The 27,393-nt window shown below is 48.1% G+C and overlaps 1 protein-coding gene across 1 annotated transcript in view; it reads left to right on the plus strand.

Moving 5' to 3' along the window:
* SHCBP1L (SHC binding and spindle associated 1 like) overlaps positions 1-27,393 on the plus strand; it is a 1,483,415-nt gene that overhangs the window by 76,918 nt on the left and 1,379,104 nt on the right. The window contains exon 2 of the mRNA XM_078643195.1: positions 25,971-26,120. Coding sequence (XP_078499321.1) covers positions 25,971-26,120 — 150 coding nt within the window. The remainder of the gene's footprint in view (positions 1-25,970; positions 26,121-27,393) is intronic.

Here is a 27,393-nt window from a genome sequence, read left to right on the forward strand (position 1 = left end):
CCTGAAGTTTCAGTGGGTCCAGCATCAGGGCAACCTTTCCGACCACGTCCTGATCTCGGAGGGCACTGCGAGACAGCTGCAGTGGTGGCTCACGGACCGCGATTCGGTCAGCGGCAGATCCCTCTCCCTTCCCCAACCGGAGCACGTGGTTGTGACGGTCGCGTCCCTCCAGGGCTGGGGAGGCCACATGGGAGAGGCAGAGATCAGAGGCCTCTGGCGGAAGCCCGGCTCTACATCAACCTTTTGGAGTTGCGGGCGAGTCGTCTAGCACTGAAAGCATTCCTCCCCTCTGTCCGGGGGAGTGTAGTGCAAGTGTTCACGGACAACACCACCGCCATGTTGTACTGCAACAAACAGGGCGAGGTGGGGTCGTGGACCCTTTGTCAGGAGGCTCTGCGCCTCAGGCAGTGGCTGGAACGCCAGGGCGTGACCCTGGTGGCTCAACACCTGGCAGGTTCTCTGAACGCCAGGGCGGACGTGGCGCAAGGCCTCTTTCAGCAGTGGGGAGAGCCTTGGTTAGATCTATTCGCCACCGAAGAGAACGCGCAATGTCATCTGTTCTGCGCGTTGGAATTTCCAAGGCGGCACTCGCGCGGAGACGCTTTTTGTCGCGAGTGGAGTTGCGGTCTGTTCTACGCCTTTCCGCCTATACCACTTGTGCCCAGAGTGCTGAAGAAGATCAAGCGCAACCGGGCCCAAGTCATCCTTGTGGCTCCGGACTGGGCACGAAGATACTGGTATCCAGAGCTACTCAGTATGTCAGTCGATCCCCCGGTTCGTCTGCCTCTTCGGGAGGACCTTCTGTCGCAGCAGCAGGGGACGGTCCTCCACCCGAACCTGTCCAGTCTCCACCTCCATGCTTGGAGATTGAGCGGCGACAGTTGAGGCCATTTGACTTGCCTCCTGAAGTCTGTAATGTCATTCTGGCAGCCAGGCGTCCCTCCACAAAGTCGGTATACGCCTGCAGGTGGAACAGATTTGTGGCATGGTGCACAGCAAAGGCTGTGGATCCTCTTGCTGCCCCTCTCTCTGAGGTTCTTCTCTTCCTTCTTTCTCTTGCCCAGCAGGGCTCTGCTCTGGGCACTATCAAGGGCTACCTTTCTGCCCTTTCAGCCTTTCTAAGGCTGCCTGATCAACCTTCTTTGTTCAAGTCCCCTATTGTAAATCGCTTTCTGAAGGGCATCACACACACGTTTCCTCCTGTTCAGTTTGTGATGCCTCAGTGGGACTTGAACCTTGTTCTTACATTTCTGATGTGCGCTCCCTTTGAGCCACTTCACAACTGTCCTCTCCGCCTTCTTACTTTGAAGACTGCTTTCCTGGTTGCCATCACCTCTGCCAGGAGAGTGAGTGAGCTCCAGGCCCTTTCTTGTACTCCTCCTTTCCTTTCTGTCCATCCGGACAAGGTTGTGATGCGTACTAAGCCATCTTTCCTGCCCAAGGTTGTCACGGCCTTCCACATCGGGCAGTCTATCACCTTGTCCACCTTCTTCCCGCCACCGCATCCCTCTAAAGAGGAAGAGCGGCTCCACCGCCTGGACCCAAAACGTGCGCTTTCATTCTACTTGGATCGCACACGCCAGTTCCGGGTGGATGACCAACTCTTTGTTGGTTACGTGGCGCTAAGAAGGGGAAAGCGGTGCACAAGAGGACCATCTCTCGATGGATCATCTTGTGTATCCAGGCATGTTATTCCTTGGCTAAAAAGGAGCCCCCTGTTGGATTGCGGGCTCATTCCACCCGAGCCACGGCAACTACAACTGCCCTGGGCCGGGGAGTGCCCTTGCAGGACATTTGCCAGGTGGCTACGTGGGCCTCGCTGCACACGTTTGCAAGACACTACTGCCTGGACAGTCAAGTCCGGAGGGATGGCTTCTTTGGCCGTTCCGTCCTCCAGGACTTTCTGGTGTGATTATTGGTTCGCAGACCCACCACCGGGTTGGTATTGCTGGGGTATCTATTCTAAGCTAAGGAATCTATCACTAACGTGTCTCTTTCAGATGCACAAGTTACTACTTGTGTAACGATATATCGGTAAGAGACATTAGTTAGTGATAGATTCCTTACCGACCCACCCATCCTCCCCGTTCTGCTAACTGATATCTAGGGTTAAGGTCATCCCTAGTTTCAATGGCACCAGTGTTGGTTTTTAACATGGCTCAGCGCTTCTGGCGTGGAAAAGCTGTGTCTAAGAACTGACGTCAGCACGCGGAGGCGGCGTCTAAGTACTCGGACGACGTCATCACGGCGCCCACGACGCCGACTACTGACGTGGAGCCGCAGACGACGCCTACCGACGCGCAAGGGTACTGCTACGCAAACAAATTCCGGATCCAGTCTGACGCCTGGGGATATTCTAAGGTAAGGAATCTATCACTAACTAATGTCTCTTACAGATATATCGTTACACAAGTAGTAACTTGTGCGATTGATCTAAAGCGCTTAGTCCTGTTGAATCTCCTCACCAAGGTTTAAAGGAGAGGGAAGGACTACCAAAGGAAACCAGTCTTCAGAGGAAATCCAGTTCTATTCCTCCGTCGCCTCCTGCATCTACAAAAACCTTCAGAAATCCATCATCGTTGACTTCTGAGGTAAAGTCATCAAAGAAGACTCTCTCATTGACGACACCGTCTACGATTCTGTCGTCAAACTCCAAAGGTAAAGTCATCAAAGAAGACTCTCATTGACGACACCGTCTACGATTCTGTCGTCAAACTCCAAAGGTAAAGTCTTCTTCATTTCTCACCCCGTCGATGGTGGTTTCCTCGTTGGCGGTTCTGGCACAGGGCTCTGTGTCAACGATGTCCACGCCGGTGGGATATGTATAGTCAACAATGGTTTTGACAATGATCATTTTTTTTAAAACGTAGTTTATTTGTTTTCTACACAAAACATACATAGATTTTTATATAACTCTCGCTACCTCATTCCCATAGTATCAGTCGAAAAGGAGCGTAGTAAACCCCCCTCCCATCTGGTTCACAATATAGATTGTTGGAACATAGCAACTCTTGCAATCAATATACCAATTTAAGTACGATTAAAAATTACCCCTCTACTTACTTCTAACATATCCCTATTCTCCCCCCTCCTCCCAAATCCCCCGTCATCGATGCGCAGGATTGTGTCTGATCTCCCTAAGCCGTGTGTAAAGGAGTAAACGTGTATTGCTTCATATGATGCACCTGTCATGCTTCAGGGCCATTTCTCTATCAGTAGTCTATTCCGCGCTGTCATCCTGTGTTCCATATTCGCGCAGTGCCTATACTAGCGTTTCCCAAGCCGTCGCTGATTCCAGCGCCTTTTTAATTTGTTGTCTGCGCGCCATCTGGTATCGTATTTCGCTTTCGCTGCTAGCCCACTTGAGGAACTCACTTTGCCATCTATTGCTACTGGGACCCAATGTTGCTTTCCAGTGCCTAGTAATTTCTCTCTTTGCTAATATAAGCCCTGTTAGACCTGTCAGCCCTTTGGGTGGTCCCTCCTCATGTTTTTTTTTTTTTTTTTTGCCTTCTCATCTGTTTTGTCCACTGCATTTTTTTTATTAGGGTGTTGGCTTTAAAACTCTGAGCGCACCATCATTACCAATTAATGGTGAGGCGCAGGTGCTGCTCTAAAATGGAGGATCGGTGCTCTGTCCTAAAATGGTGGCCTGTCAGAAATTACCTCAGAGCCTTGGGCCATAAGGTGACATGAGAGGTTCTGGAACCTTCTGGTCCACTCTGGTCCCTTGGGCCCAGGCTATATATATAAGGGAGTTCAGGGCGGCCATTTTAGAATAAGAAGAAGTGAGTGGTCATCTAGGAGCTGGCTGGAGTACAGGCTGCTGAGTGTGTAGGCTAGCGCACTGCAAGGTTTGACTGCCTCTTGGGGTTGCTGCCCTTTACAGTTGATGTTGCCACAACCTGCTGATCTGACCCTGCTAGTAACCAGCTCCGGGACCTGCTGTCCCTCTGCGACGCCACAGGAGTGGAGATGCCAAATTGACCCCGGGGATTCCACCAGGTCAGATACCAAGGAAGACCGGAAATCCCTGAAAGGTGGTGAGTGATATCACCGACAGCTGGTGGTGAAGCCCGAGTGAGATAACTCCCCCTCTCTGAGAGCCCCGCTGCTGCAGCCTGGAGTGCTAGCCTGTCAGATCTGCTCCCACATAATCACCGTGAGCCAGGGCCCTCCTAATCGACGGGGCGCATTGACGGAGATCGCTGTCAGGCGTGGTTCCCCTTCGGTGATGACAGTCACAAGTTAAATCATTGTTGTGGTACGGGGACTCCTCTTGTGTGCAAGGCCGTAGGAGTTGGGTGCCAGCCCCCCCCCCCTGCCTGAAGCGAGTGCTGGTAATGTAATCTGGTCAGCGCGGCGGCTCGGGCTGGGAGGGGAAGCGTAGTCGCGCTGTGAGGAAACTGACTGCGAATCGGAAGAGACGCTGGGTGGGGTCGCCTAGCGACCGAGGCCTCAGCCCAGCGCGTCACTCTCCCGCGTCTGTGCCCCACCTCAGGCTTCCACTGAGCAACGCCGATAGTCCGTCCCCGGCTTTGAGAGTCTGTGGGGATTCCAAGGAAGGCGAGGTTGTGGCGGTGGACCCCCCTGCTCCCCTTGGGCGGACTGCGGCCTTCTGTCAGCGGCAACGAGTCTCCGGGGAGAGGTGAAGGGAAACACAACCGCTGGGACCGAGGTGAGGAGAGATAGGAGGTGACCTCAGTAAGAGGGCTAACGAGAGAGTGTTTTTCCCCACACGGCTGGAGGGCCCCGCTAGACTTGTTGATCAGAAGCTTAGGAAACTGCCTATCACTCTGGGAGGGAATTGATTGGGAGAGCCAGCCAGTGGATATTACTGAATACAATCTTGCCATTCCAGTGGTGACGCTGCAAGGGCTTGAACCTGTGATTAAACTTTCTCTATTACTTCAGGTATCTGGATAATGTTCACTGTTAACCACTCGTTTTCCTGCCTGATTGTAGTGCTAACATTGGCCATTTAGTCTGCGCTCTCCAGCCTTCTTTGGAACTGCAAATTCTACTGGTTCTCCCCCGGAGTGGGCTTGACTGAACCAACTTCCCCGAATGGTACAAGGAAATGTCTTACCGAAGTAATTCTAACCTCTGATTCTGTACGTTATTATGTTAAGTAAGAGGGTGAAAAGTTGTGCCAATTCCTGGAACCTGCACAGATGCTAAGTGATTAGTTGGCCAAAAAGACTTGTTGGTGAACAAATGTAATTTACGTCCTTCAGACTATTTATGGGTTATTTATTTATGTAACGGAAGGTGCAACCAATTGCCTAATGTTTAACCCATACTATTAATCTCTTGCTTGGTTATAGTGTTCCACATACAACATGTTAATCTGACTAATGAATTCTGCTTGATAATGATCGGAACCAAGTGAAACAAATTTGTCTTACTCTCATTTAAGATTTATGCTGGGAAAATTGTCTTGCCAAGAAACTTGGTTGATGAAATGTGTTGATAACGTCAAATTTAAGGGAAACAGGAAGATAAAGATTTGTTACTTTTCTAAAGAAGGTGTGGTGTCATTTTTGAGTGGAAGTACGCTGTGCTACTGTATTGAATGTGACGCAAGCACAACACAATAGCCTTGGAGTGAAGCCTTTACCCCTTGTGCCAACTACCCTAGGTGGACCGGGGACCCCGGGTCCCAACATATTGGCGTTCAGTGGTGGGATTAGGACTTGTGCTTGCGTTCACTTGACAGTGGCCCAGTGTGCACCACGTACCCTACACCTGGAGTCTTCTAGTGGTCTCCCTAATTGGACGTTTTTGTTTTTTCCAAATTCCTTTCTGGTGGTGGGTTGAAGCCCTCAATTGAAGCCTTTTTTCTTGAGTACTCCAAGTAAATGTCTGAGGTCCCGCATGGTAAAATGGAGTTTGAGTTGGCTGAGTTTGAGACTTACCCAGCGGCCCAACTGAGGGAATTTTGCCAGGAGAAGGGGGTGTTCTTCAAGCGTGGTGCGAAGAAAGTGGAACTCCAAACCAGCTTGAGAGCATGGGTGGCAGCTCACCCAGATGGGAAACAGGAGGAGGAAGAGGGGGATCGTGACACCATCATTGAAGTAGACATGCTGTACTAAACCGAAGGGGGGAATCTGTTAACAGGTCCTGGGACACATTCGAGGGCGGGCAGTAGTGTGTCTGGAAGGAGCCTGTCCTCGGCAGAATTAGCGGACAGGAGGGAAAAGAGATTACTAAAACTAGAATTAGCCCGATTGGAGAAGGAGCGGGAGGAAAGGAGGTTTCTCCATGAGCTTAGCTTAATGGAGTTAGACCTCAAAGCCCTACAGATAGGGACCCCCATCAATCCTATTGGTGGCAGCGTACCTAAGGAGAATACCAGGGAGCCCAGACCCTACTTGCCCAAAGATGTAGTCGCCAGTTTTAGTGTAGGGGATGACATTGCCAAATGGTTGGCTGCCTATGAGGTCTCGCTAAGAGCCATTGGGATTTCGGAAAGTCATTGGGGTGGTGGCCTGTACAAGTATATGCCTCCAGTGGGGAGGGATGCTCTTTTAGCACTGGAGCCGGAGGAACAGACCCATTACCCCACCATGAAGGTTACCTTGATCAGGAAGTTTGGGCTGACCCCTGAAAAATACAGGCAGAAATTTCGGAACAGCCACAAATTAGCTACGCAAAATTGGGTAGACTTTCTGGACTACGCTAAAAAGGCATTGGAGGGTTGGGTACAAGGCAGTGAGGTGACTAATTACGAGGGGTTGTATGATCTGTTCTTGAGGGAGCACCTCCTTGAGAAATGTTTTCCAGAGCTGCGTCAACACCTGGTGGACAGCAAGCTGAATAACCCTAGGAAGCTTGCAGAGGAGGTGGACATCTGGGCAGGTACCCGGGTGACCTCAAAAGGGACTGGAGGGGATACCTAAAGGACTGGACAGGACGCTCCCCAGAAGAAAGAGGGGGGAGACAAAAAGAAGAAGTTCTCGAAAGGCCCCCAAAATAGCTCACAGGGGAAGGGATCAGGTTTCCCTCCGAAAGTTAATCAACAAAAATCCCCCTATCCTGACCATAGTCAGCTGCCTAGAGTTGTCCGCTGTTATGAGTGTGGTGGGATTGGGCACTATAAGGGAGATGCCAATTGCCCAAAGAGACCACCCCCTCCCACTGGAGGAAAAACCCCGGGAGTGGCTAATGTAGTGCTCTGGGAGGAATTGCCCCTAGATAAGGGAGGTGAATGGGCAGGGATAACCTTAGTGTCCCTGGGAGACAGTGAGATGGTTCCTAAGATCCAGATGCCCCCAAATACCACCAAGTATGGGCAGTGGGTCACCATGAATGGCCAGAGAGGGGAGGCTCTGAGGGACACAGGTGCCAGTATGACCATGGTAAGGAGTCAGCTGGTGTCCCCAGAGCAGGTGATTCCAAACGTACTCCATCCCGCCGTGATTGCTGACGGCAGAATAGGTCACTATCCTGTGGCTGGAGTTCCCTTTGAGTGGGGAGGGGTTGCAGGTCTCCTTCGAGTTGCGGTGAGCCCTGCCGTGCCAGTTGATTGTCTGTTGGGGAATGACCTGGAGCACAATGCTTGGAAAGAGGTGGAATTCCGGACGCATACAGATATGCTGGGTTCACCTGATTGGACCTGTGCAAGCACACGGTCCGCGACTGCCTGGAGGGGAAGTACGCAAGGGCTGGAGCCTGGAACAAAGGCACAGTCAGCTGCCAAAAGGGGAAGATCCGGGGACAGGGAAAACCTGCCTCGGCGTCCACACCCCGTGAGATGGATGGGGCACCTGAGGTGGTGGTCCCAGAGTCCACGGAGGGGGATGTTGTCTCCCTGGAGGACTTACCTATCCCTGTCGAATGGCATGTGGAGGGAGGACCTACCCGGGAAGAGTTTTGTCGGGGGCAGAAGGAGTGCCCTACCCTTGAGAGGCTGAGGCGACCGGCCGAAGCCCAGGCAGCAGGTAACATTACAGGGAACTTTCATATCTACTGGGAGGATGGACTTCTCTACAGCGAGCCCAAGGCTCCGGTGCACGGTTCGTCACGGGCCTTGGTAGTTCCCCAACGTTACCAAGCCTTTCTCTCGGAATTGGCTCACGAGATTCCCTTGGCAGGACACCTGGGTCAGGACGACCTTTGCCCGGCTTGTCCCCCATTTTTATTGGCCTCAGATGAGGGTTGCGTCCGACACTTTTTGTAGGACGTGTGTGTCTTGTCAAGCCAGTGGGAAAACCGGGGTAAAGCTGAAGGCTCCCCTGGAACCACTACCTGTCGTTAGCACCCCCTTTGAAAGGGTGGGCATCGACATTGTTTGTTGGGCCATTGGATCCACCTACTTCAGTTGGTCACAGGTTTATCCTGGTTCTGGTGGATCATGCCACCCAGTACCCAGAGGCTATTCCTTTGAGTACCGTTACTGCACTTGCGGTGGCTCGGGCCCTGATGGGTATTTTTACCCGAGTGGGTTTCCCCAAAGAAGTTGTCTGACAGGGGGGCCAACTTCATGTCAGCATACATGCGGGCCACGTGGAAGGAATGTGGAGTTACCTACAAGTTCTCCACCCCCGGACCAATGGACTTGTGGAAAGTTTTAATAAAACCTTGAAGGGCATGATCAGAAGTCTGCCTGAGAGCCTGCGGAGGAAATGGGACGTCCTCCTGGCCTGTTTGTTGTTCTCATACAGGGAAGTGCCACAGAAAGGAGTGGGCTTCAGCCCCTTTAAGCTTCTGTATGGGCACCCTGTTAGAGGACCTCTCAGCCTGGTGAAAGATGGATGGGAACAGACTCCCAGGAAGCTTCCCCAGGATGTGGTGAGTTACATGCTGGCTTTCCGTAGCCAAATGGCTAAGTTGTGGAAGCAGGCTTCCGACAACCTTGAAGCCAGCCAGGCAGTCATGAAAGAGTGGTATGACCACAATGCTCACCCTGTGGAGTTGGAGCCTGGCCAGAAGGTGTGGGTCATGGAGCCTGGAGAGCTTAGTGCCCTTCAGAATCGCTGGACAGGCCCCTATGAAGTGGTTGAGAAGAAGGGCAAGGTAACTTACTTAGTGGATCTTAAGACCCCCAGGCAGCCCCATCGGGTGCTCCATGTCAACCGCCTCAAACCCCACCATGAGAGGCCCGAGGTCATCTTGATGATGGTGACTGATGGAGCAGAGGAAGAGGAAAGTGCGCCTCTCCCTGATCTATTCGCGTCCCAAGAGAAGGATGCGTCGGTGGAAGGGGTGATCCTCTCACCATCCCTAACTCCCGAACAGCAGAGGGACTGCCGTCAAGTCCTGGAGCAGTACTCCTCACTGTTCTCCCTTACCCCGGGAAGGACCCACCCATGACGTGGGCACAGGGGACAGCCCGCCTGTGAAGTCCAAGTCCTACCAGCTATCAGATATGGTGAAGGCCAGCATCCACAGTGAAGTCACTAAGATTCTGGAGCTGGGAGTGATTGAACCTTCAAGCAGCCCCTGGTCCAGTCCGATGGTTCTGGTACCAAAATCTGCCCCGCCGGGCACCACCCCAGAACTCAGGTTCTGCGTGGATTACAGGGGACTGAATTCTGTGACAAAGACTGATGCTCACCCGATCCCAAGGTCGGATGAGCTCATTGACCGGTTGGGAGCCGCCCAATACCTAAGTACCTTTGACCTCACATCAGGGTACTGGCAGATCTCCCTTACAGATGGAGCAAAGGAAAGGTCAGCCTTCTCCACTCCTGAGGGCCACTACCAGTTCTGTGTGATGCCTTTTGGGCTCAAGAACGCCCCTGCCACTTTCCAGCGGCTGGTGAAACAGGTCCCCTCTGGTATGGAGGCCTTCTCTGCTGCCTATCTTGATGACATCGCTGTCTTTAGCAGTAGTTGGGAGGACCATTTGTGTCACATTCAGGCTGTCCTTCAAGCCTTGAAGCAGGCTGGCTTGACAATCAAGGCCAGCAAATGCCAGATTGGGCTGGGGTCGGTAGTGTACCTAGGCCACTTGGTGGGCCGGGGTAAGGTGCAGCCCCTCCAGGCTAAGATTGAGACTATAATGGCCTGGGAACCCCCCAAGACCCAATCTGAGGTCCGAGCTTTTCTGGGCCTCACAGGATACTACCGTCGCTTTGTCAAGGGATATGGCACAATTGTGGCTCCCTTGACTGAGCTTACATCCAAGAAACATCCCCGACAGGTAGTCTGGACGGAGGAGTGTCCACGAGCTTTTGACACCTTAAAGCAAGCTATGTGTGCGTCTCCTGTCCTAAGGGCCCCTGACTTTTCCAATGAGTTTATTGTCCAAACGGATGCATCGGAGCATGGCATTGGGGCGGTGTTATCGCAACTCAATGAGGAGGGTCTGGACCAACCTGTGGTTTTTCTATCAAGGAGACTGCTTCCCCGGGAACAGAGGTGGAGTGCGATTGAGCAGGAAGCTTTTGCGGTGGTATGGGCCCTGAAGAAGTTGCGGCCATACCTGTTTGGCTCGCACTTCCTCGTTCAGACTGACCCTTCGCTGGTTGATGCAAATGAAAGGTGAGAACCCCAATTTGCTAAGGTGGTCCATCTCCCTACAGGGAATGGACTTCAAGGTGTAACATCGGCCTGGAGTGAACCACGCCAACGCAGACGGTCTCTCAAGGTATTTCCGCCTTAGTGACGAGAACTCCCAAGGGGTTGGGTAGCTCTCCCCACTTTCAGCTGGGGGGGAAGCGTGTTAGACCTGTCAGCCCTTTGGGTGGTCCCTCCTAATGTTTTTTTTTTTTGCCTTCTCATCTGTTTTGTCCACTACATTTTTTTTATTAGGATGTTGGCTTTAAAACTCTGAGCGCACCATCATTACCAATTAATGGTGAGGCGCAGGTGCTTCTCTAAAATGGAGGATTGGTGCTCTGTCCTAAAATGGTGGCCTGTCAGAAATTACCTCAGAGCCTTGGGCCATAAGGTGACATGAGAGGTTCTGGAACCTTCTGGTCCACTCTGGTCCCTTGGGCCCAGGCTATATATATAAGGGAGTTAAGGGCGGCCATTTTAGAATAAAAAGTGAGTGGTCATCTAGGAGCTGGCTGGAGTACAGGCTGCTGAGTGTGTAGGCTAGCGCACTGCAAGGTTTGACTGCCTCTTGGGATGCTGCCCTTTACAGTTGACGTTGCCACAACCTGCTGATCTGACCCTGCTTGTAACCAGCTCCGGGACCTGCTGTCTCTCCGCGACGCCACAGGAGTGGAGATGCCAAATTGACCCCGGGGATTCCACCAGGTCAGATACCAAGGAAGACAGGAAATCCCTGAAAGGTGGAGAGTGATATCACCGACAGCTGGTGGTGAAGCCAGAGTGAGAAGTCCCCCTCTCTGAGAGCCCCGCTGCTGCAGCCTGGAGTGCTAGAATGTCAGATCTGCTCCCACATTATCACCGTGAGCCAGGGCCCTCCTAATCGACGGGGCGCATTGACGGAAATGGCTGTCAGCCGTCGTTCCCCTTCGGTGTTGACAAACAAAAGTTAAATCATTGTTGTGGTACGAGGACTCTTCTTGTGTGCAAGGCTGTAGGAGTTGGGTGCCAGCCCCCCCCCCCCCGCCTGAGGCGAGTGCTGGTAATGTAATTTGGTCAGCGCGGCGGCTCGGGCTGGGAGGGGAAGCGTAGTCGCGCTGTGAGGAAACTGACTGGAAATCGGAAGAGACGCTGGGCGAGGTCGCCTAGCGACCGAGGCCTCAGCCCAGCGCGTCACTCTCCCGCGTCTGTGCCCCACCTCCTGCTTCCACTGAGCAACGCCGATAGTCCGTCCCCGGCTTTGAGAGTCTGTGGGGATTCCAAGGGAGGCGAGATTGTGGCGGTGGACACCCCTGCTCCCCTTGGGCGGGCTGCGGCCTTCTGTCATCGGCAACGAGCCTCCGGGGAGAGGTGAAGGGAAACACAACCGCTGGGACCGAGGTGAGGAGAGATAGGAGGTGACCTCAGTTAGCGGGCTAACGAGAGAGTGTTTTTCCCCACACGGCTGGAGGGCCCCGCTAGACTCGTCGATCAGAAGCTTAGGAAACTGCCAATCACTCTGGGAGGAAATTGAATGGGAGAGCCAGCCAGTGGATACTACTGAATACGATCTTGCCATTCCAGTGGTGACGCTGCAAGGGCTTGAACCTGTCATTAAACTGTCTCTATTACTTCAGGTATCTAGATAATGTTCACTGTTAACCACTCGTTTTCCTACCTGATTGTAGTGCTAACATTGGCCATTTAGTCTGCGCTCTCCAGCCTTCATTAGGAACTGCAAATTCTGCTGCTTCTCCCCCGGAGTGGGCTTGACTGAACCAACTTCCCCGAATGGTACAAGGAAATGTCTTACCAAAGTAATTCTAACCTCTGATACTGTACGTTATTATGTTAAGTAAGAGGGTGAAAAGTTGTGCCAATTCCTGGAACCTGCACAGATGCTAAGTGATTAGTTGGCCATCAAGACTTGTTGGTGAACAAATGTAATTTACGTCCTTGAGACTATTTATGGGTTATTTATTTATGTAACGGAAGGTGCAACCAATTGCCTAATGTTTAAGCCATACTATTAATCTCTCGCTAGGTTATAGTGTTCCACATACAGTATATTAATCTGACTAAGGAATTCTGCTTGATAATGATCGGAACCAAGTAAAACAAATTTGTCTTACTCTCATTTAAGATTTATGCTTGAAAAATTGTCTTGCCAAGAAACTTGGTTGATGAAATGTGTTGATAACGTCAAATTTAAGGGAAACAGGAAGATAAACATTTGTTACTGTTCTAAAGAAGGTGTGATGTCATTTTTGAGTGGAAGTACGCTGTGCTACTGTATTGAATGTGACGCAAGCACAACACAATAGCCTTGGAGTGAAGCCTTTACCCCTTGTGCCAAGCTACCCTAGGTGGACCAGGGACCCCGGGTCCAACAAGCCTCATGTCCACAAACTTACTAGTGATCTTATTTGTGGGCGTGTGAGGGAACCAGTGGAGGACACTAAAGGCCATATCGAAATCTAGTCGGCGATCTGTTATCTCGTTTAGGGCATCCCCTACCGCTTTCCAGTAGAGGCCAAGAGCTGGACATGACCATAACATGTGGTGTATTTCTACCCCAGCTCTCGTACATCTGGGGCATGCTGCATCTTCTACTTGTATGCTCTGTGAAGGATATAGAAATGTACCAGCTGGAATCTTGCGTTCCTCGTGCTTTTCCAGGCTCTTCGCACTATCTGCCCCCATGCCGCCTCAGGGATGTCTTTACGTAGATCCGCCTCCCATTTTCCTTTCAGAGTGTCTAGAGGCGCTAACCCTTCGTTTAGCATTCTGCAGTATAGACACGTGACCGCCTTGAAAGTCCCTCCCGCAATCATGGTATATTGGTAGGCCAACATTGTCTTAGGTTCCATCAGTCCTTCTTGCCCGTGTGCCTGTATTGCCCTTGTTACTGCTGCGTGTAGCAGGAAGCCCCCTCTCGGTAGATCAAACCTTTCTCGGAGTGTCTGGTAGGATAGCATCGCCCCTTCCTCGTACAGGTCTCCTAACATTTGAACTCCTGCCTCCTCCCAGAGTTGCAATTGTGACCAGTCGCCTCCGTGCGGTAACGCCGTTATCATCCCGAGGGGAATCTCGGATGCATACGGGTGTAATATGCCCGCCTTGCGTTGGGAGTGTTTCCAACATAGTCTGAGCGTTTTCTCTTCTAGTGTTAAATCTTTAAGATCTAATTTCTGTTGAAGCGCGATGAACGAGAGGACGTGGCGAGGCACACCTCTACCCCTCCTGTGTTCTGGTCCTCTAAATTCTCGCGCTATTTCTTGCGTAAATATCTGCAGTTGGGCTGCTAAATAATACAGCTCGAAGTCCGGAACTGCCTGCCCTCCCTCAGCCTTAGGTCTTATAAGTGTGGCCTGCGCCACTCTGCGCCTTTCTGTGCCCCAAAGAAAAGATACTATCAGCGATCTCAATATTTGAAAAGTAGAGCTAGGTATCCACACTGGCAGCGTTCTGAAATAATATAAGAATCTAGGGAGCGCTATCATTTTAAGCAGAGCTATGCGTCCCGTCACTGAGAGCGGGAGGGTGGCCCAAAAGGCCATGCTACCCTTCAATACCGCGGCCTATATTCTCCTCTAGTAGGTCTGCCGCCGCATGATAAACATGCACTCCCAGATATTTCTGGCAGGTGGGTTCCCACCGCACTGCTCGGATCATGCCAGGTTGGATTTTCCCCCGTCGAACCGGGAACAAACATGTCTTGGACCAATTTACCCGTAGACCCGAGATTTCCCCAAAGTCTGAAAGCAATCTCTCAGCTCCTGCCATAGCACTGTTAGCATTTTCAAGGAAGAGCAGCAGGTCATGCGCATATAGCAAAATGTATTGTTGACCATTCCTACCCCTCAGTCCTCCATAGTGGTTTCCCGTCCGGACCGTGGCCGCGAGGGGTTCCACCGCTAAGGCAAAGAGCAATGGGGATAATGAGCACCCCTGTCTCGTCCCTCTTTCCACCGGATACTGCGAGGATATTATCGTGCCTACTCTCACTCTAGCCATCGCCGATTCGTCTATTGTAAATAATCTTCTCCCAAGCCAAAGCGTCCTAATACTTTGTATAAATACTCCCATTCTAAGCTATCGAAAGCTTTCTCAATATCCACCGACAGGATCATTGGGTGTTGCGCATCTGAATGATCTTCCTCCAGTAGTCGCACCAATCGCCGGATATTCGCGGTTGTGTTCCGCATTGGTATAAAATCAGCTTGGTCTTCATGGACTAGCGAGGTCTTGGTTTTGACAATGATGACGTCGACGAGGATGTCGATGATGAGTGTGGCGACACCAACAATGTCAACGACGACTATGGCGTCGACAACTGTGATTTCGTCGACTGTCCCATCAACGGTGGAAAAAATGTCAATCCTGCTTAAACGGCAGATTACACCAGAGATCACCTCAGCAAGGTGGGTGACTCAGTCACCACCTGCACTTTTCCTAGTAGAAGAGGAATCGGATGAGGAGGAAGGATCTTTTGGCTACCCCGATAGCCCTTCTCAGCTTCACATTAAATGCCAGGATACTGATTCCGAAGGGGAGTACGAGGATTATGAGCAATATGGTCCTCCCTCTCAATTTCAGCAAGAATATCATCAAGAGATGGTTCAAATGCCCTCTTCCTTACCATCGGACTTACAAGCCATGCTAGTGGATTACAGGAGAAGATTTGCAACACAGCCCCCTATATCAGTAGAAGTACCGAGTGATACTATTCCTCCGGCTCGTCCTGTGACTACACAAGTACCACAACCAATGGTGGAGGCGCAGGATGTTCCACCTGCTCCGATGACAGCATCGACGACAAAGTCGTCGTTGATGAAGACATAGTCGTTGACGAAGTGGACTTCGTCCACGACAACGACGATCCCATCGACGATTGATTTTAAATCACCAATGATAAATCACTTGTCGACGACTTTAACGATTAAAAGAGACACCATCGACAACCTCGTCATGACACCGGATTCTGGAAGAAGGTCTGAATTGGCAGCATGGAGTAAGATTTCACCGCTTCCACCTTCTCATTTATTAGAGTTGCAGGAATTAGAGGAGGATGATCAGTGTGGACCAGCGTATAGTCCATCGCAACTCAAAGTGAATTGTCAAGATACAGACGAACAAGAAGAGGGGCAAGAACATTTTTATTATTTGGAAGCAGATTTTCCCTTTCAGGATCGCCCACCTCCAAAGTCACACAGATATGAATCTTTTCAGGAGAACTATGATTTTGAGGAGGAAGAAGACTCTATTCCACCGCCAAGGGAATATACCATTTTGATTTCCGATTGAAAGCACATGATAGGCAACTATTATAAAAGATTCCCAGATGCTAATGCTCCAACACCAGCTACCCCGTCTAAACAGCAGGGTACAGCTTCTTCCGATGCGTCACAGCCGCCATTGGTTGCACAGAAGACTCCAACGCCAAGGTGGATAGCCATCAGGGATGACTACATAGAAAGTGATGTAGAGGACCAGCCAGAAGAGGGCAAACTAACCCATGATAAAGGGCCTGTGAGCGACGAATGGGACAAATATGTGGATCCTTCTTCCTCTTCTCATACACCTTCCCCAGCAAACTCTCCTCCTGAGGACATAGAAGGTTTTCACGAGCTATTAGAAAGAGCTTCAACGAGGTTTGAGTTGCAATTGTCCGTGAAACAGGCGGATTGTTTCCTTTATAATTTTAAGGTCAGTCAATCAGAACCCTTCCGATAGTAAACTACATATTGGACAAGGGGTAAAAATATAAGGCTCCAGAATCTTCGCCTGCATGCCTAATCGGATATCTAAAGCCTGATTCAGTAGTCATGCAGGCAGCCCAAAGACTATCAAGAAATCCTACTGTCACATGATCCTCTCCTCCTAATAAGGAGGGCAGAGGGCTGGATAGTACAGGAAGGGGCTTTACTGTAATGGCGACCACGTCTATCAAGGTTTCAAATACATTAGCCATTTTAGGCCATTATGATCGGCAAATGTGGTCAGATATAGCACCTTTTTTAGACCATCTACCTACATACAAAAAAGACAAGACTCTACAGATTTTACAAGAAGGGGCCAGGGCGGCCTTGGAAATCATAGATATAGCCTTGGACATATCTTCAGTGGCTTTCGAACAGATGGCATGGGCTATCACTCTGCGCAGACAAGGCTGGCTAAAAGCTACATCCTTCCGTCCGGAAGTACAAAACAAGATTGTAGACATGCCCTTTGATGGCGAAAACCTTTTTGGGAAACCTATAGATGATGGGCTTCAAGGGATTAAGACTGACACGGATACGGCACGCTGTCTTGGGACACTACAACAGCAAAGGTATCAATCCTTTCACCGTAGAGGTGGAAGAGGCCAATACCAGCAAAGGCAGTCTTGTCAATCTTATAGATACCAACCTTATCAATAACTGGGCTTTCGACAATATCCAAACCAGCAGCAATATCGGTCACATAATGTGCCCTATCAACAGCAGGTGGCCAGAAGACGACCTCCAACACGAGGAAACACTCAAGGCAACAGTACACAACAGTGACACTTACATAGCGCCACCCACCTCTCTTCATCGCATACCTCACCAATGCCATTACCTGTCTCAGTATTATCAACAGTGGTCAACAATAACTTCGGACAAATGGGTTCTAGACATCATTCACCAATCAATCACAAGATTTGTAAAGCGCACTACTTACCCGTGAGGGTCTCAAGGCGCTGAGGGACAGGAGGTGGGGGGAGGGGTTTGCCGCTACTGGTCTAATAGCTAGGTCTTGAGTCGTCTCCTGAAGGTCAGCAGATCTGGAGTCTGTCGTAGGTTGAGGGGAAGGGTGTTCCAGATCTTGGTGGCACTGTGGGAGAAGGATCTGCCTCCGGTGGTGGTTCTCCGGATGCGTGGGACGGTGGCCAGGGAGAGGTCGGTGGAGTGGAGGTGACGGTGGGGAACGTAGAAGGAGAGTCGACTGTTGAGGTAGGCTCGGCCGGTCTTGTGGAGTGCCTTGTGTGCGTGGATCAGGAGTTTGAAGGAGATTCTCTTGTCGACGGGAGCTAGTGCAGGTTTTTCAGGTGGGGGGTGATGTTGCTGTGGCGTGGAATGTCGAGGATCAGGCGTGCAGAGGCGTTTTGGATTCTTTGCAGTCGTTTGATGAGCTTGGTCGGGGCTCCTGCATAGAGGGCGTTTCGAAGTCTAGTCTGCTGCTGACGTCGGCCTGGGTGACTGTTCTTCTCGTGTCTGTCGGGATACACCTGTAGATCTTGCGGAGCATGCGGAGGGTGTTGGCAGGAGGAGGAGGAGACTGCGTTGACTTGCTTGGTCATGGTGAGCGTTGAGTCGAGGATGACTCCCAGGTTGCGTGCTTGGACGGTTGGTGTCGGGGGTGCCCCTAGTGACGAGGGCCACCAGGAGTCGTCTCAGGCTGATGGGTTGGAGCTGAAGATGAGGATCTCCATCTTGTCTGTGTTCAGCTTAAGTCGGCTGCACTTCATCCAGTCGACGACGGCTTTCATTCCTTCGTGGAGGTTGGATTTGGCGGTGAGAGGGTCCTTGGTGAGGGAGAGGATCAGTTGAGTGTCGTCGACATAGGAGATTATGTTGAGGTCGTGCTGTCGGGCGATGCGTGCGAGTGGAGCCATGTAGATGTTGAACAGTGTCGGGCTGAGGGAAGATCCCTGGGGTACGGCACAGATGATCTCGGAGGCTGCGGATCGGAATGGGGGGAGGCGGACGCTCTGGGTTCTGCCGAGGAGGAAGGAGGTGGTACAATACAGGGCCTTGTCTTGGATCCCTGCATCGTGGAGACACCCTAGAATTTATTCAGAAACCTCCGTTGCGATCTCCCGTCCCCAGAAAACATCAACATCTGTCAATACTAAAGAAAGAGATTATGAAACTTCTTTTAAAGGGAGCAATAGAGGAAGTCCCTTAACAACCTCAAGGAAAAGGTTTCTACTCCCATTTTTTTCTAGTAAAGAAAAAACAAAGTACAAAATGGAGGCAAATAATGGACGTAAGGGGTTTGAACAAGCACATAAAGAAACAACTCTTCAGAATGCTGTCATTGCAAGAAATTCTCCTAATGTTAAACAGGGGAGACTTTATGACATCTTTAGATCTCTTAGATGCATACTTTCACGTCCCTATTCACGTCAAACATCGTTGCCTACAGTTCAAGGTGGCAGGGTGCCACTGTCAATTCAAGGTGTTGCCCTTCGGTCTACGGTTGGCATCCGAGTATTCACATAATGAATGGCGCCGGTGGCAGCCTGGTTGAGACAGCAAGGACACCAAGTATATCCTTACCTGGATGACTGGTTAGTAAATGCTCCCACATATCAGTCCGCAAAAACTTTATTAAAGGTCTGTTGTCCGCTCTTCAAAACCCTAGGTTTAAAAATCAACGTGGAAAAATCCTCTTTGGTACCATCTCAAACTCTTCAATTTCTGGGAGCAGTACTGGTCACAACAGAAGCAAAAGCATACCCATCAGAGCAGCGCATTCAGAAAATCCAAAAATTGGCATCTCAAATCAAGAGAAAAGGGTATGTTTCAGTAAGCACGTACAAGTCTCTAATGGGAATGCTTTCATCCTGCATACCACAAATCCCAAATTGTCGGCTGCACATGAGGCCACTTCAGGAGTGTTAGATTTGGGGGTCTCTAGTTGGCAGAGGTAGGTACCTTTGACAAATAGGGACCCTTACGTCTAGTCAGAGTAAGGGAGTACACTCCTAAAATAACCCCAGCTCACCCCCTCGGTAGCTTGGCACGAGCAAGCAGGCTTATTTTAGAGGCAGTGTGTAAAGTATTTGTGAACACATACAGTAACCCAGTGACGACACTACAGATGGACACCACACAAGTTGTAGTATAAAAATAAGTATTTTTATATAGATTTAACACCAGACCACAAACAAAAATCAACAATACTGTACTTTAAAAATGGTTGAATTAGCTTAGTTCTCTTTAGATGGTAAATGCAACACTTTGAGTTCAATGTACCTTAGGATGCGTAACAAAACAACAAAAGTGTTGCAGGGAAGGTGATGCGTCGGTTCCTTACACGCAAGACGGTGATGTGTCAGGTCCCTACTGATGCGTAGGGGATGCGTCGGTTCTTCTCGGCGTGGGGAGGTGATGTGTCGGTTTGTTACTGCGCTTCTGTGGCGATGCGACCAGCAGCTCCGTGATGCGATGAAGATCCGTTGCAATGAAACAAAAATGGTGTTTTCTCCTTGATGCGACATGATGCGTGCACACCCGACGGCCGTGCAGCGACTCAACGATTCTTCTGAGCCGCGACAGGCCATGCGACACGCTTCTCTGTAGAGGCAACGGCATCTGATGCGACTGCGGCACTCTTCTCCGACGATGTGAGACCCTTTGGCGATGCAATGCGACAGCTGCAGTGGCGACACCCTTCTTCAAAGATGCGATGACAGCAGCTGCGATGGCAACACGCTTCCCGATGATGCGACGGCGTCTGCTGCGACGGCGACACTCTTCTCCGGCGATGCGAGGTGCTTCTGCAAGGTGAAGCGGCAGTGGCAACACCCTTCTTCAGTGATGGAACGACAGCGGCTGCGGCGGTGACATGCTTCTTCGTGAGTCGCCCTTCCAGCTTCTTGCGACACGCAGTCCCTCAGAAAGCCCAACACAACTGCAGACACTTCCAAAGAACTCTTTGGGGAGCTGGTGGGTGAAGTCTGTTGTCCCTGAGACTTCAGCGGGAGGCAAGCTCTATCTCAAGCACTTGAAGATCCTTCACAAGTTGAATGAAAGTAGTACCAAGTCCTTTCTCCTTTTTTGGCAGTCAGGCAACCGCTGCAGGCCAATCTCCCAGACGGCACTCGGCTTAGGGATAGACTTTTCCTCAGATCCTCTGGGTCCTCTCCTCAGCAAAGGTTTCTTCTCGTTTCCCAAAGCAATCTAAAGTTCTGGGATCTGGTTCACCTCTTTTATGCTCATTTTCCCTTTGTTCTCTAAAGGCAGAGAGACCTTTGCCTAGTCAAAACCAGTTCTGGTCAGTCCTGGAGCACTTTGTTGAATTTCTACCTGGTTCCCTGAGTCAGTTAGGATAATAAGATGTTATAATCATCAAACTGCCCATTCTGGCCTATGGGGAACAGGGAGCCTTGCAATAGTGAAAAACGAAAATGGCTGTAATTCCCTATTAGGACATGCCACATACACCAGGGCGTGTCCTACCTTTTATCTACAATGCGCACTCTGCCCTTGGGCCTACCATAGGTGTGACTAATATGCAGAAAAGGGAAGGTTTAGGGACTGGCAAGTGGGTGCACTTGCCCAGTCAGCATGGCAGTACCAGACTGCACACAGGCTCTGCCATGGCAGACCTGAGACACACTTTTAAAGGCTGCTTCTGTAGGTGGCACAACCAGTGCTGCAAGCCCATCAGCCGCATTTGATTTACAAGCCCAGGGCACACTCGGTGCACTGTACTAGGGTCTGACAAGTAAACCAAACCAGCCAATCATGGAGTCACTAATGCATACATCAATTTACCATACGGAGCACTTGCACTATGGCACTGGCAGCAGTGGCACAGTGCCCAAAGCATCTATAACAAGCAAAAACACTTGAGGCAACAGCAAAAAAATCGAAGGGAGACCCACGCCAAGGTGCCATGTCTATCAAGGAGCAAATCGACCTGCAATGGATACAGACCCAAGGATCATTCAAAGACCTCATTTCCATCAATCCACAAATAAAGAGAGCTTTGTCATGGTGGGGGGTAAGAATGAGTCTGTCAACAGGACTTCTTTTCGAGCCTCAACCCCCAAGTTTCATAATGACAACGGGTGCATCTACGCAGGGATGTGGTGTACACTTGCAAGTCCTGGAAAACCAATGCCACTGGAACTCTAAGGAAGCACTTCTGCACATTAACTTACTAAAGCTAAAAGCTGTATTTCTCTGCCTTCAACCTTTTCTCCCCAGAATCCAAAATTCCCCAGTGCTAGTGAGAACGGACAATACTAAAACAATGTATTACCTGATAAAACAGGGAGGAACAAGGTCTCAAACGTTGTCCACTCAGGGCCAGGAAATCTGGCGGCTTCTGAAGCACATCTCCCTACAGATCGAACATGTTCCTGGAATACACAACACATGGGTGGACTCACTAAGCAGATCCTCAAACCTCTGTCACGAATGGGAACTGCATCACAATCGAATCCGCCAGATATTTGGTCTATGGGGAACACCAAGCCTAGACCTTTTTGCAACAAAGGAAAACAAAAAGTGCATAAGGTTTGCAAGCAGATTCCCACCAAAAGGTTCATGGGGGAACGCTCTTCAACTGAGATGGACGGGAATGTTTACATATGCTTTCCCCTCGTTCCCTCTAATTCCAGAACTAATACGCAAAATGAAATTAGAACCGTGTCACCTGATCCTCGTAGCACCGGCATGGGCGAGACCGTTCTGGTTCTCGGAGCTTTTCAGGATGTCCTTAGCCCCTCGCATTCAATTTCCACCTGTGCACAACCTAATATCCATGACTCCACTCTATCCCCCACTCTATTCAACTTATACGTTGAGCCACTTACAGATCTACTTCAGCAGGCGAACATCTCCTACCACATGTACGCAGATGACACCCAACTTTACATCAAGATTACCTCCATCGAAGAGATAAAGACAATGAATCTAGCTCTCGAAAAAACAGTCCAGTGGTTAGCAAACAACTTCCTCAAGCTTAACTCACAAAAAACTGAATTCCTTCTTACCTCGCCCCCCAACAATTCCCAGGAAACAAAGGAATGGACCAAAATGATCACTGCTCTGAACTGTACACCAACATTAGTGGACTCTACAATATCGCTTGGAATCACACTAGATAAGAACCTTAACATGCAAACTCACATCAACTTGATGGCTAAAAATGCTCGCTTTCACCTCAGTTATCTCAGAAAAATGAAGCCATTCATCGAAAACCCGGACCTCAAAACTGCAGTCCAGTCCTTTGTTGTATCAAGGTTGGAATATGGAAAATCTCAACCGCCCCTCTAAAAGCTTGTCTTAACGCTGCAGCAAGACTTATAACAGGATCGAAAAAATTTGACCACATATCACCACACCTAAAGGCACTCAATTGGTTACCTTATGAAGCCTGTATTCAAATAAAGATGGCTTGCATCACGCACAAGGCATTACTCCTCAACACCCCATAATACCTAGGTCAGAAACTTACCTTATCTGGAAGAAACAGTCACTCTAGGAGTGCAGACAATCTACTCCTGATACCATCGCGGTTCAACAAGACTAAAACATCCAACAGAGCATTCTCGGGAGCGGCACCAAGAATTTGGAATTCACTTCTTCCATCAATCAGAAAAATCGTCCCAATTCCTCTCTTCAAAAAGGAAGCAAAACTATTCCTGATGAACAAATTCCTCACTTAAACCTGGACTATCACCGCCCTAATTCACAACCTCAAAACGTAATACATTCGCCTTCCACAGATAGTTGGATGCTATGACTTGCACAGTGTTGAAATGACTTTTATCGCTCAGAATTACTTTCGCCTTGCTTTTACTTCGAACTAAGTTTACTACATTGATCACAGTTATAACATGTTTTTGTATTCCTTGTGTGCACTATATGTGATATTTTATACTGTTTATTATGTGAAGCGCTCCGATACTTTTCTTGGGTCTGGCTAGCGCTATAGAAAACTCTAAAAAAAATAAAATAAAAAAAATAACAAATAAGTGGTACACCCACAGATAGGATCTCTGAATTTATCGGCATGGAACCTCGTGACGTAGTTTCAATCTCTACAGATTCCTCAAGAATGCTCGGATATTCTCACCCACTCGAGCGATATCCACCAACAAGACGTATGCAGCTACATGGAAAAGGTTCTGCCTTTGATGTTTGGATCACTCTTTACACCCGTTACAGACAACGCCAGAGCACATTCTGCTGTATTTGCTACATCTTGCCAGATCAGGATTAGTCCATTTCTCTATCAAAGTACATCTAGCGGCAATTTCTAGATACCTTCGAAAACCTGAAAGATTTCTCTTTGGTCTACTAGAGTTATGAAAGAGTTTATGAAGGGGCTCTTCAGAGTTTTTCCACCTGTGAAGCCTCTGGCGGTTTCTTGGCAGCTCAATACAGTCCTTATTCAGCTAATGAAAGCTCCGTTCAAGCCCATGCATAAGGCTGACCTAAAGTTTGTGTCATGGAAAATGACAATTCTGATAGCCCTAACATCGGCCAGAAGAGTCAGTGAAATACAGGCTTTTTCAATTTCTGAACCCTTCATGCAATTTAAGAAGGATAAGGTGGTACTGAGAACGTATCCTACATTCATGCCGAAAGTCCCGACTTTAATCCATCTTAATGAACCTATTGTTCTTCCTACATACTTTAAGGAGGCATCGTCCTTAGCGGAAAGATCGCTACACTCATTAGACGTTGTTTAGAATTTTACACTGATAGTACAAAGACATTGAGGAAATCAAATCAATTGCTAATTGCCTTTGCTCCTCCCAGGAAAGGGCACACATTACCTAGGCATACTATTTCCAGATGGATTTCATCAACAACTGTTTTTGTCATGAGAAAGCAGAAAGACCTCTGGATTCAAAGGTGTTCGCCCATTCGACGAGGAAGGTTGCTACTGCTGCTGCAATGTTCACTGGAATGTCGCTCCCGTCATCTGTAGGGCAGCGACATGGTCGAATGTCCACACCTTTACAAAACATTTCTGTCTGGATACTGCTTGGAAAGGAGATTCGGTGGTGGGACAGGCTTTGCTCTGTCGAATATTCCATTAAGGTACTTTTTCATCGCTGAATGTTTGTTGAAATCAATATGTTATGTTTATACGAGTATACACTTGGTTTTCATTTTATTTATATATATATATATATATATATATATATATAATAATATTTCTTTAATTCTGGATGTTCTGAGTGGCAGAAAGACAGCTTCCTTTTTTCTTTTTGTCAACAGTTCATATTTATAAAAGGATTTTTTTCCTTAAAACGCGTTCTAAAAATCTATATACTGCTTGCTATTCTGATTCAAGCATTTGAATCTATGAAAGATTCAATGCCGGAGAAAAAACAAGTTACTTACCTGTACACTGTGGTTCTCCAGTATTGATATCTTTCATAGATTCACATGCGGCTTGCCCACCTCCCCGTTTTTAGGCGAACCACTCTAACCTCATGATGAGAAGCTTACTCTACACTCGAAATCTGAGGTATGGTGGCTCTGCAGGGGATTGTGGTCTGAAGGGCTGGCATCTCATTGGCTGACAATTGGACCTCATAAAGAGGAGGATAGGTTAACAAATGTTGAGTCCCATTTCCATGGGGTTGCAGTAATTTTTTCTTCTAATACTGCTATATTTTCTAGTACCGTGAGACTCCCAACATGACAGGGAAGATTCAAGCATGTGAATCTATGAAAGATATCAATACTGGAGAACCACAGTGTACAGGTAAGTAACTTGTTTTTATCCTTGGTTATTCATTAAAAGATGCTGCAATATGGTATTATGAAATATTTGGCAAAATCAAACTGTAGAGCGTCCACAAAAAATACACCTTTTGTGAGTATCAGTTCAACAGATGTATTCAGAGGTTTTCAGTTTCAAAGACAATGTTTCAATATTTTCGTGCTGTCTACATGAGATTCAGCTACATAATGGTGTTCCCAGGGTCTGAAAAAAGTGGTGGGGAACTACTGAAGTGTTTATGCTTTCTATGAAGATTCAATTGATGCAGAACCAGGACTACAGTTATGCAACTTTCGCTTATAAATGCAGTGGAAATCCTATGGAGAACAGCTTTTCCTTAAACAGAAGTAGTCACTTTGATACATTTAATCTCGTCAATACCATCCACTGTCAGCTCATCATAGCTGTCTGTAATATAAAATCTATCCTACTGATACAATTCTGAGCTGATGCACAAAGGATCAGTTTTACTTTTTTTACAAACTACTCACTGACTATTTTATGTCAACTCATCATAGTTGTCTGTAATATCAAATCTATCCTACTGATACAATTCTGAGCTGATGCACAAAGGACGTGCTTCACTTTTTTATAAACTATTTACTATTTTCTGTCACACCTTTAAGTCGCAAAATGCTCTGAAAGACTTTTTAAATATGAAACCCTCTAGTGTGTATTCTACTTGCTAGAGGTGTGCACCATGCTCTGAAATACTTCATTCCCCATCAGTGGATCTTTTATAAATCAGCTTGCCTAAATTAATCCCCTTTGTCAGGGCTTGAGCCCATGTCTGACAATTGAGAATGTTTTAAGCATGTGAATCTAATAAAAGCCAGCAGTGGAAAACACTAGTTACTTGCAAGTAACATATCCCTTCTGAGAACTAATGGTACTGGTAATATATCCCTAGGTGACTTATCCTGCATCCATACTGTTTTACATCATCTTTTGGTTAATGTTATGATGCTTTCCTCTTTTATCAGGCAGATGAAGCTGATGAGGCGATGAGTAAATTCCTTTCTGAGAAATTGAAGGAGAGAAGTATGTGGCTTGGAGTTTGGAAAACAAATCCGGAACTCTTCTTTGTCAAATATGAAGAAGCGTCCATACCGTATGTTGGAATTTTAGTTGAGGTACTTAATAATTAGTGTTTTATTTGCTGGAGTTGAAAGCCATGATGTTTGCCATATAGATAGTTCACTGTGAAAATCATTAGTATGCGCACAAACATGAATTCTCTATGCTGGTAAGATAACTGTTAATACCAAAGCCATGAAAAGTAGCTATGTAAAGTTCATATGCGCTAAAACAGTTGGTCTCGTAAACCTGCAACTAAGAAAAATAAGAATGGAAAGGAATGGCAGCACAATTGTGACAGTACGTGTTAATGGTTGGTTCTGTCGAGCAAAGTAGAATTACTTTAATACTTATATTTTGTCCTGACCACTATGAAAAACCAATGAATGATATATAATTCACATTATATACCATACAGACTCAAAAACAGAGACTAACATAGTGTATTCAAAAAAGTAAACAATATTATAAGTCCTATATCGTATAGCACACTACATATACAAATATATAGCACAAGACAATTCAACACCGTATATCATTACATACATAGATATGGGCCGTGTACTCAACATAGACCAACATTTAACATTTACAATACCCATTGAGAAGGAAAGAAGAATATGTTTTAGTTATGCATCTGTAGTAACTTAGCATAATAATTAACACCTATAGCTATATCATTGAGCACCAATATTTGAAATGCTAGTGCGGAGTGGCTGTTCAGTACGTCAAAAGTTCGACCCTTATTCAAAGAGTGTAAATGAAAAACATCTCCACAGGTCTTTTTCAGGACTAAGGATATATTACAAGACAGCCTGTATGGTAAAAAGATGGGCGAAGGGGGTATTAATATTGGGTATCACAAATTATCAACAAGGTGATGTGAGAAATTCATACACCTCGCTCTTGTGTATATTAAAGGTATCCGGTTGCTCATAAAAGATTCAGTAAGTCCTCCATTGGTACCAGTGTGGCAACTCAGAAAGGATCAAAATTCCTGTGGAGCCTCAAATGAGGGTAACTTGAAAGGAAAATGTATATGTATAGAAAGGGATGGACCCCATTCACCGTGGGTTAAAAAGTGAAAATTGTTTAAACAAATATTTTTATCAAGCGAACATGACCACAGCCTTTGAAAATTAATGTGTTTCAAAATGCTCTCTTGCTGTATCTGCAGAGAGACACACAGGAGAGAAATAACCAGTGAAAAGGCCAAATCACGATATATCACCCAGGTGAACATCAGCCTAACAGCCTGCACCAGACAATGGTTACAGTCCTACCTTTGGTAGTCAGCGATTCTTTGCCTCGCTGGTAAATCAAAGAAGA

The sequence above is a fragment of the Lissotriton helveticus genome, chromosome 1_1, assembly GCF_964261635.1.
Source record: "Lissotriton helveticus chromosome 1_1, aLisHel1.1, whole genome shotgun sequence".
Classification (NCBI taxonomy): domain Eukaryota; kingdom Metazoa; phylum Chordata; class Amphibia; order Caudata; family Salamandridae; genus Lissotriton; species Lissotriton helveticus.